This window comes from Antrostomus carolinensis, unplaced genomic scaffold, assembly GCF_000700745.2.
Source record: "Antrostomus carolinensis isolate BGI_N321 unplaced genomic scaffold, ASM70074v2 scaffold24010, whole genome shotgun sequence".
In the NCBI taxonomy this organism is placed as follows: domain Eukaryota; kingdom Metazoa; phylum Chordata; class Aves; order Caprimulgiformes; family Caprimulgidae; genus Antrostomus; species Antrostomus carolinensis.
In genome coordinates, this window is record NW_010289483.1 from 1 (window position 1) to 11,455 (window position 11,455).

At 38.6% G+C, this 11,455-nt stretch overlaps 1 protein-coding gene across 1 annotated transcript; it reads left to right on the forward strand.

The window, feature by feature from the left end:
* Nucleotides 1-30: 30 nt before the first annotated feature.
* On the forward strand, nt 31-10,708 carry MAP3K7CL (MAP3K7 C-terminal like). The gene is made up of 2 exons (XM_010170648.2): nt 31-143; nt 9,516-10,708. The coding sequence occupies exons 1-2, from the start codon at nt 61-63 to the stop codon at nt 9,694-9,696; spliced, it is 264 nt and encodes an 87-aa protein (XP_010168950.1). The 5' UTR covers nt 31-60; the 3' UTR covers nt 9,697-10,708.
* The last annotated feature ends 747 nt before the right edge of the window (nt 10,709-11,455 follow it).

Below are 11,455 nucleotides of genomic sequence, written 5' to 3' on the forward strand. Positions count from 1 at the left end.
ATATATAATTTTCTTCTTCTCTTCAAGCCACTGCCTCCTTGTCATGACTCTAAGGAATCTATGCAGGTGTACAAACAGCACTGCAAAATAGCAGAAGAGTACCATGAGGTCAAGAAAGAAATTGCTCTGCTGGAAGAAAGAAAGTGAGTAACTTTCCCAAAGTATTCACTGTTGTATATTCTCTTTGTAAAATCCTGTTTTAAACATGAGAGTTTCACATCATATTTTCTGGCCTTATAGGTCTGCCTGACAGTCACAGTGTAGCACAACACTTAGGCCATTGGTCCATAGGATCAACTGGGACCACTAAGGACTTAGAGCTGTCCTAGCTCTAGGCCCTCAGTTATACAGATACCCCTTAAAACTTTCACTGACAGCCTCCAGGTCACATAATGATCTGGTTCAGCTGGTGCAAGTCCCCTTTTTAGTTTTAGGATTTTTTTTTGTTAAATTTAACTTTACATGTTCTAATGAAGAGTATAATGGATTCACAGTTAGGTTTAGAGTACTTGAAAATATTAGTAAACATGTTTCTGTGAGGTGCATTGTCTCTATGTAGATTGACGTTTTAGGTGTTCATATCCAAAGTGCATAAACAGGAGACATTTTTCTCGTCTGTGGCTATACTCATACCCCTGTCTTCTTTGCATGACTATTAAATGGCAAAGTGCACTTTGTGACTCTCAATGCCTTTCCACAAGAAACCTGAAAAAGAAATTCAGAGAGAGGAAAGAGGGTGGGTGGTGAAAGTTTTTAACAGACAACCAACCCCAAGGAATAGCAGTTACTGCTACATAAACTTTCTCTTTCAAATGCTTTTTTATTTTTGCATTCACACTGACGGTGATTTCAAGCAGTGTTGCCTTTCTCAGGGAGAGCAGATCTCTCAGACTTCTTGTGAAAATGAAGACCATGCAATCATTCTTCCAAGTGCTGCTTGAACAGAAACATTTGTATATAGCAACAGGGGTCAGAAGAGCCCTGTTGAAGAGCGGGCTTTGGGTGGAAGGTGGACCATTGTGTCTGTTTCATAGCAATCTTCACATAGCTGACCGCGTGGTTCAGCCAAATTTGTATCTATGGGAGTCTTCATCTGCAGAAGCAAGCTGGTGGGATGGAAACTGGTGAAGTAAGATAGCCAAAGATTTCCTTGAATCCACATTATTCAGGGTAAGAAAGTGAGACTTGTTCTTATTGTGGTTGATGGCTACAGGTGCAATATAGTTAGTTGTTGCCTAAAGTGTCAGAAGTAGTTGAGGTTTCCCACTACCAATCCCCTTCCATTGTAGGACCTGCATGGCACTTAGTTGCTGACAGATTGGAACAAAAGTTAAAAAAGAAGAAAAATTTACCAGAAAATATTAACTCTACATTTTCCCAGTGTTTGCAGTTGATTAATCATTAATTGGCCAATCCAAAGTAATTGGTGTTTTTTAAAAGACATAAAGAAGATAATTAATTCAAATAATTTTGCAATTATTTGTCAAATTTAGTTGTCTAATATAAGCTGTTTGCATGTGTATTTAGCAACCAAGTGAATTCAGTGGAAACCATGTGTGTTTGTCTTCTCTGAAAATCTAAGCTGAATATAAAATATAAATGGTTGTTTAAGTGCTTAACTTTAGACGTATAAACTAAAAATGTAACCTTAGATCCTTTAGTTTTTAGAGTCTACTAATATAAATGCATTATTATTACTGACACATCCCTGAATCAGTTATGCACATTTATGAAGTAAGCTTGGAGCCCTTGAAAACTAAACTGACATACATATTTTTGAATTTACTAGAATGAAAAAAAAAAAAATGCTGTTTGAATGCATTTGCATTTATCTATGGTACTAGCTGAATCAGAAATATTTTGCTCCTTGAGAATGGCAGATATATGCACAAAATTGTTTACCTGAACTCAAAATTATCCTAATCAACCTCTGAGCCCAGAAGTCAGCCTTCCAGCAGTGGTTATCCTGGATTAATTAAGGGGCTTCAGGCTGGCATTTTCCTTCATTCCACCAGTGGATGTCAACAGCAGAACAATGTGAGGAAGTGGAACACTGGCTCAATGGTTGTGCCCAAAGAGTGGTGGTGAATGGAGGTAAATCCAGTTGGCAGCTGGTCATGAGTCCAGGGCTCAGTACTGAGCCAGTCCTATTTAACATTTTTATCAATGATCTGGATGAGGGAATTAAGGGCACCCTCAATAAGTTTGCAGACGACACCAAGTTGGGTGGAAGTGTTGATCTGCTGGAGGGTAGGGAGGGTCTGCAGAGGGACCTAGACAGACTAAATTGATGGGCCAGGACCAATTGCATGAGTTTCAATAAGGCCAAATGCTGGGTTCTGCACTTTGGCCTCAACAACATTTGGCAGTGCTACAGGCTTGGGGAAGAGTGGCTGGAGAGCTGCTCAGCAGAGAAGGACCTGGGTGTGTTGATTAATAGCCAGCTGAACATGAGTCAGCAGTGTGCCTAGGTGGCCAAGGCGGCCAATGGCATCCTGGCCTATATCAGGAATAGTATGGCCAGTGGGACCAAGGAAGTTACCTTACCCCTGTACTTGGCACTGGTGAGGCTGCACCTCGAGTACTGTGTTCAGTTTGGGCCCATCACTACAAGAAGGACATGGAGGTGCTGGAGCATGTCCAGAGAAGGGCAACAAAGCTGGTGAAGGGACTGGAGAACAAGTCTTGTGAGGAGCAGCTGAGAGAACTGGGGTTGTTTAGCCTGGAAAAAAGGAGGCTGAGGGGAGACCTCATTGCTCTCTGCGACTACCTGAAAGGAGGGTGTAGAGAGGTGGGGGTCAGTCTCTTCTCCCAGGTGACAAGTGATAGGACGAGAGGAAATGGCCTCAAGTTGCACCAGGAGAGGTTTAGATTGGATATTAGGAAGAATTTCTTTACTGAAAGATTTATCAGGTTGCCCAGGGCAGTTGTTGAGTCCCCATCCCTGGAGGTATTTAAGAGTCATGTAGACAAAGTGCTTAGGGACATGGTTTAGTCAGGGTCTTGTCAGTGTTAGGTTAATGACTGATTATCTTAAAGGTATTTTCCAATCTGGGCAATTCCGTGATTCTGTGAAGTTTCCACCACCGACCTGTTCTGTGGATAGAAGATTTCATGCTCCAGTAAACACATGTTAAAAGAAAAGTGGCTGAATAAGGCAGCAAATAGAATTCTATTACTGTGATTCTTATGTGCCTTCTAATTACATATTTGTGGCCTAGATATTCACATGCTGTGTAGCTGTGAAATGTCTAAACATGACAAATGCCTATACATGACAAAAAGTGCAGCACCTTTTACTACCGTCCAGATCTTTTAATCTGAAGAAGTGGTCCTATAAGCACTGGGATTGAAGATGCTTAATTTCCTACAGGTTGGTGCACTGTGGTTATTTGCTTTTGAGGTTTAAAAAGCTGCAAGTGCCAACTGAAGCTTTTTTCCTCTAGATGGGAAAAAATTTATTATCCCTCCTGACAGATTCTCCATTTCATAGTATTTTGGAGGAGGGCTCATGATACTGCCTTTCCCCTTCGGGGTGTCTTTCCTTTCTGTAGCAGTCTATTTTTATAAAACCTTCCAGAAACTAATTGGGACCTCTTCATCACATGAAGTTTGGTTGAAATTAGAAGGTGGATTAAGAAGTTATTAGGACATATATACCTTTACACACCTGTAAGTATACACAACCTGAACACATTAACCTTGATTTTTATATAAAACTAGATAGAAAAGGGGTATAAGTATGGAGGTGAAGGAGTAAGCAAGAAGTAAAAGAGACTTTTTTGTTCTAGTGATCACTGATTTATATCTAAAAATGTTCTCAACGGTTAGAGTTTGAAAGTTATGTTTATGGTTAGCATATGCTGAATGAAGAGGAGAAGAGTAGATTACAATGGCTGGGGTGGCATGTGTATTGAACATTCCATTCCCATTCCCTCTGAAGGGAAGGATGTTTTGACTTTTCTAAAAGTCTGATAAGATGCACAGCTTTTAGCCTGAAAAGCTATAATCAAACTGAAAAGATGGAGTTGTTTGCAGCTTTCTGAAATCTACTCCTGTTGCAGGTATCTTTATCTCCTACATTTAAATTTGAATGTATGGTAACCAAGATTCCCAATTGTCTAATACAGCTGCTATCTATTGTCTATTTCTTTTAAATATTAATTTGATAAATTGGACAGAGTTTCATCCCTTGTAATGGGAGCAAACTGTTTGTGCGGTGTTCTTCAGTGCACATGTTTACCAAAGGCAACCAGAAGTGCTGTTGCATGGTACCCCTGCCAGTGCTCTGAACTTCCTCTCCACAGATCAACTCATCTGTGGAATTAAAATGTTAAGTTCCACCTGGCAGTGTCTGCACCTGAGATGCCTCCTGGTAGTACATTGTGCACACAGGATACTGAAGACAATGATTGTCAGGAAAAGAGAAGAAAATTGATTGAGCATTTTTTTTTTATTTGTTGGCTAGAAGGAAGAAAAAAATGTTAAATTAACCCAACATAAATGTCCGTAAAGGTATTTGAGCTGTTTAGTAAAACAAAAAATGGAATAGTATTCATTCTACTTTAAACAATTTTTGTTCCAGCTTCCAAAGTTCGATGTAACATTTTATATGTGAAATAATACATGCAGTTATATTTCTAAAGGAGGCAACTTTAAAAAATAGAAATTTGAATAATATTGTTTTAAAATAGTCAAAAACATTTACTCTTTTGCAACTTTTCAAAGGCTTTTGATTCTGCTTAGCTTGACTTTTGCTGTAGTGTGAGGATCAAGTATGGCTCAAGTATAGAAAGGCAGTGGTGTGAAATGACAAGGGTTGCTTTTCATCAGGGCAAGAACAGAGCTTATTTGCCCCTTTCTCTTGTATGCAATGTAGATGGCAAGAGAATGTACTAGGCTGGGAGTGGGAGAGAAGACAACTGTTTCACAGGAAAATAGGAAATCAGAGGGAAAGGGAGGTTGCAGGTTCAAAAAAGGGAAAATCAAAAGACATAGCAAATAAGAATGGTAAAAGAAGTTATTTGGGGAAAAGACAAACAAAAGAAAGCAAGAAATTGAAAGAAATTAAAAGAACAGTGGGTAGATTTTTTGCTAATATAAATCACCACAGCATTATTTGCTGTCTTCACTCAAACTCTTCCCATTTATGCCAGCAATATGTAGTACAAGGGATAAAATCACTCTGGAATGGGAGACATGATCGAAAAGAAAGAAAAGGGTGTGGAAGTGAGAACACACCACATTTAGGTCACAGAATGTAATTTAATTTATGTTCCAGAAACACACATGTATTTCCATAACAGATGTTTTTGGGTTTCTAAGTTTGGGTGAAAGGGATGGGACGGCTGGTTATTTTGAGCACTTGTTATATTGCTATTACTAGATAATGACCGTGGATTATGTAGTTAAATATTAGAGTTGCCATGGTTGCTAGCTGTATCTTATATTCTTAGCACTGGCTGGTTTTCTCTTTTTCCTCCTCCAGACAATTCTAATATAACTCTCCAGAAAATATCATTTGATCACCACCTGGTGTAGGATCACTGCTTTTCTTTGTCATAGATATGATTTCTTTGCCTTCTTTTACCCATATTACAGTAGACATGCAGTGGAGATGTCCGCTTCATTTTGTGGGGTCCTTCCGTATGCTTTAGCGTGCTCTCATGACCATAGGACTGTTTCTAAATTCTCAAGTCCAGATGGTTTCTCCAAGTACATTATTTTTCAAGTGTCTTTCCCAACGTTATTGAGACAAGTAGTCTTCAGACTTTCGGGTAGTGCAGAAAAAGATTGGTGTAAACCATAAAGGTAACCTTTTATCTTAACATTTTTCCCATTCTAGACCTGATTTTTCATCATCTCACATGTATCCAAAATACATGTTACTTGTCAAATAGTGGAAATTACAGCTTTTCTAATACAAAGAGAAACCTCAACTTGCCCTATTGCAGTGATGAATACTTAGAGAACGTTTTATGTGCTGGCATCTCAGACATATTTTAATTTACATTAAAACAGGCTGTCTCATTGTTTTAAAAAATTAATTAGTAGACTTTGAACACGCAAAGGTAGTCTCCTCAGACAGCAGTTACCTTACAGGGTCTCATGATTCCTCCTGATGTGAAAGCCATGTCAAATATGGGAAGAGTAAATAATCTTATGGCTAGCAGATCACATAGACACATGTTAGCTGGGAAGAAATGTGTAGTACCACAGATGCATGATCCTGAATATGTTGTTCACAATGGGGGAAAGGCAATTCTGCCTCTTTGCACTGTGGAGGCTGTTTTCCTTGAGTCTAGTCCATCTCCAAATACATTTATCTCCAGATAGATTAATCTGCTTCCTCTGTCACTTTTCTTGGTATTTATTCTTTGTGATTATTACTGTCAAGGGAATCTGTTCTCTGCATGGTCAGTCATTAGGGCCAGAAAAAGAGAAATAATTTCCCTAAGACCATACTGTGTTTTTCTCCTGCTCTGGTAAGGCTTGTGGTTCATTGGTTCATTATGCAAATCACATTCATCTTCTCGTCCCACCCAAACCCCTCCCCAAAAAAGAACACTTAAAGTGTACATTACAGATTATCTCAAAGCTTTGAGTACCTCAGAACCATTTTAGAAAATACTTTATCAATGCTGTTAATATTTAAACTCAGGGTAACCATTAACAGAAAATACAGATTACACAGTGCTAGATCTATTTATTAAGCATCCATAACAAAGGCTAGATGGTGCAAGAGCTTAGTATGGTGTTCTTTAACCCCTGGAAGTTAAGTTCAAATCCTGGATTAGATCAGAAGCAAATATTAGTTACTGTCCTCATCCTTTGTGAGCTTCGTAAACCACACCATTCATAACATTTAGCAATTCCCTGGTACTCTAATTTTAGATCTCTGTGGCAGGCTGGCAGTATTTGCCTGAAACATCACCCTACCCTGTAAACAGGTGTTGATCCTGATGGGAAGGCAATAAGTAGGTTCTGCTGACTCAGAAGCAGGCAATTTTACTAGCTCAGGGCAAGGAAACGGCTTTCTGTGAGGGAGGTCCTAGAGTGTGGACTACAGCAACGAGTATATTTTGATCTTAATGCATTTTTATATTTTGTTTAATAGCAAAGCTAAATCGCGGGGCAGGGGGAGTTATCTGTGCTGCTTGAGTATTACTGGAGAGCAGCATGGAGCCATGCCTGCACATAGCCTCATCTTATCAAATCAGGACTGACATTCATTAATAGAGCTGAGTTTGCACACTGTCTGTCTGTGCCACTCCTGGCTCAAGCCCAAATAGAATAATTAATACCTTTCTCTTACTCGTTCTATAGAACTCCCCATGGAAAATGTTTACCTGCTTTTAAGATGCAGACTACTTATTTGGGTGTTCACTGCATCTCCTTTTAAGAACCTCATAAGTGTGAGAAAAGTAAGGAAGAATGGTTCTGAATTAATTTGTTAGGAACACTTCTGAGCCAACAGTCTGTAATTTGAAAGAGCTTAATTTAATCCTTCAGTCCAGCACTGCACCAGTAGAATAACTGCAAAGAAATATTGCTGAACCTCTCTTTTGGTCCTAAGAGATGAAAATCTTCAAGAGGAAGCTGTAAGAGACTGAAGTGATTAAAGCTGCTGGACTTGTAAAATCTCATTGTCCCTAAATGCATTTCTCACTCTCTAAAGCATACACGCAATTACTCCTTTGTGTCCTGCAGTCCCATTAATAGGAGCTGGAGTGTCAAACCATCTAGCAAGATCAGTTCATCTTGGTGAATTTGAAAATTAGTTGATCTAGCATTGCCCAAGCAAAGAGAAATGAATTTGTTAATGGCTTGCTGCTCTTAAGTTTTTTACAACTATATTGTTAATAGAACAAAAATATGCTCTTGATATTTTCTCTTGAAGACCTGATTGAACATACCTTTTAGCTGGTGAAAGGAAAGAGAAGAGGCTTTGCTGCAGCATAGCTGCTTATGCATTACCTCAGTGGTATAAAACAAAGTGAACATAATTAGCTACAGGAGAATTTCTATATACTGCAACTTTTGGATGATTTAAAATTTCTGTAATGGCTGCTAACTCTTCTTTTTTTTGTGTGTGTATGGAAACACAGGAGAAATGAGTGTGCCAGAGGTCTCTTCTAACTTGTGACTCCTCAACTTCAGTAACTGTGACTGTAAACAGTCAGCTAAACCATGGGCAAACAGTGCTGTCACTGAAAGGTGTAGTAATGACAGAGGAAGATCAAACTGATCCTAAAAGAAGGCCAGATAGAAGTGTTTTTCAAAACCCAGCTGCTTACAGTTTTGCTGCTGTAACTGATAGTTTTGCAGCTATAAGTAATGTAAGTGATCAGCAAATACTGAACTGTTAGCTTTTCGTGAATACTGTGACCTGTGGCGATAGAATTACTGATCTGCAGGAATTTCCTGTCTGAAAGCACTGGTCTAGCTTGACAAGAGGGCTCCTTTAAAGACTGCAGCAAAAGCTATTCACTTTGAAGGCATTACATCTTCCCACCGATCACCTACAAACATTGTTTTGACATGACTGAGAAATAAAGTCACAGGGGTTTGAACAGTTAAAGATTAACTAATCTCTGAGATAGAGTGATCAAAAGAACTAAGAAGCTTTTAGAAGAGACTTCCTGTAGCAGGAGTGCATAAATGATTTGACTTAAAGGGGAAAAAAAGCAGAGGCCAGGCTAGCCTGCTGGGTAACTAAGTGGAGAGCGATTAGATACGCTGTGAGTTACTCATGCCTTCAGTGTGTTTTGTTTTAAGGCCTCTTTTATCTTAACTTGTGCTGAGGTAATTTCAGTTGATACTATACAGAAGACTCTAGCTCCTGGCCAGCTCTGGGAATACAGAGCACTGTGTGACTCCATCCAGAAAGACACAACAGTTTGAATCCTCCTGTGTCTGCTCTTAGAAAAACCAGGAGGGGTCAGGTTTGCAGCTCTATCACTCTTCCTCAGCAGCAGGGCTAAGATCTGAGCATAAACAGATTACAGAAACAGTGTATGTACTTCAGATTCATGTGCCTAGTATTTACTAGAATCATTTTTCTTTGTAGCAGAGAAAAAGAAACCAGGTGTACTTCTCAGAATTTACTGATAAAGCTAACCAACAGAACAAAATTCCCTTGTTCTCTTTCAAATATGTTTAGTATTGAGAGAAAAAGAAATTGTTATTCAGGCAAAGTATTAGCATGCAGTCTCCAGGAGCTTAATGCTCCCCCATGAACTACACGTTCAGCTCTTGCTGAAGTTAGAGATACTTGAAGGCCCTCAACATTTTGCAGCATTTGGTCACTGGACAGCAAACCTATAACAGATTTTTGCAGCTTCATGTTCTAAAAGGGAAAGAAAGACTCTAACAAATTGGTTTCCTAGGCCTCTATTTCACAACAGCTCAGGTAATACCATGTTAACACCCTATAGTCCAGCTTTAACCTTACACGCAACAACAAATTTTTGCATCCTGCCGTTTTTAATCTTTGTTTTTTTCATAATCATCAGAAAGGAGCTGATTGCCAGGCTGGAACAAGTGGAAAAAGAAAGCATGGATGCTGCTCAGCTGGCTAAGGAGTACGCAGAACTGACAGAGGAGAACCGAACGCTGAAGCTGGCCCAGACGCAGTGTGTAGAGCAACTGGAAAAGCTCAGAATACAGTACCAAAAAAGACAGGGATCCTCATAACTCTCAACTAGCTTATGTGAGGCGGTTAATACGGGATTGGTCCTGTGCTGGAAAGAGATTTTAAAATAAAGGTCTGTTTAATATGTTATAATACTTTACTACAGATACAGAGTATGTAGAAGTCTATATTTGATTTAATGCTTGCCAGCCAGTAGCTTAATATAATGGATATTTCATCCATTATATAATGGATATTTTATTTCAAGTAACATAATTGAAGTTAACCTATCCCCATTATATGTTCTAGTAGATCAGGTTTCTTTTCTAAACATATTTCTTCCAATTTAAGAAGATATGGACACACTAGAAAATTATATAAATAGTCTCTGTGTTGGGAATTTGGACCATACTAAGGCATACAGCAGGGACAATGTTAATATATGGAATACATGTATGTTAATTTTAGTTTGGTGAAGATTTTTTAAATTATTTTCCTCATGCCTAAAATATTTGGAAGTTATCTTAAAATGGATCTCCTCACGGGTAAAAACTATACTTTATTATCCCATGACAACTTTACATTGTTGTATAAAATCTGAGAAATTGCACATTAAAAACTGAAGTAACATAATTATTTTTTATCAAACTAATGTACTGCCAGTAATAATTTGCAAATTATGAAATTAAAAGGAAACAGATGAGATCAAACTTTCCTTCCTCAAGCGTAAAGATAGCTTGAGAGTCATTTTATTGTACTTTTTGGCATGCAAGAAATGAAAAATTAATATAGGAGTACTAATTAATATAGGAGTACTACTATCATTGTTTCAGCTGAGAATATGTCAGTAAAAGTACTGTGAGAATATCTTGTTCTTATTTTCCAGCCTGTTTTGAAACAAAGTGGCTGTAAGTAGGGACAGGAGTTCCATGATATACACATAACCTGGAAGTAAAATGTTAGTTTTACTTGCTCTATTTATCCCTGTATTTTCCTAGATCAATGGAAAATTCTTTGTTATACTTCCATTTCTATTCATACAGTATTTTTTTCATTAAAAGCAGATATAGAAAAGCCATTTTATGTTCTGAGAGTTCTTAAATTACTCTGTATTTTTAACTCTGTTTGACAGGTGCAGTTTGTTACATCTTCATGAGGATGGAATTCAACTTGATGTGTCATTAGTACTAAAATGTATCTTGGTAATTGAAAACTATGAACTTAAGATTTCCACCAGAACCTTAGCTTTGATTATTATCACTAATCTATTCTAAAAAATGGGATTTTTAAAAATCAATCCCCCAAACAATTCTTGGGGAAGGTTTTTGGCACCAAAATGTTCCGTAGTAATTCCAGCAGGAAAGGGGACAAACCCCCCCCTCCATTTCTCTCTGCTACCTACAGTATTCCCTGCAGCACAGGTATGAAAATAGGCTCCATGTTACTACAAGCACCTGACACTGCAGCAGAAGGGTATGAGGAGGTAGTGGGAGAGGACAACCTTGTCTCCACTTCTTCTGAGCTGCCAGGGCAGAGGCAGTGTACAAGTGCAGAGACATGAGGGGAAATCACCACTCTGAGGCATGTGCTTTCTGCTGGGCTGCTCCATGGGCAGTATAACACTGTGTTTGTTCTTCTTTCAGAGCACACTGTTGTCGCAGGGTCCAGTTTTCACTATATCTTGTGAAAGCTGGAGAAGAAAAAAACATAATGAATAAAAACCACTTGGAATGACAAGCCTAGGAGTGCTGGAAAAGCCTTGTCTGAGTTTTGTGCTGGTGACAAATATACCCTGTACAAACTTCAGGGTTTTGCTTGGAG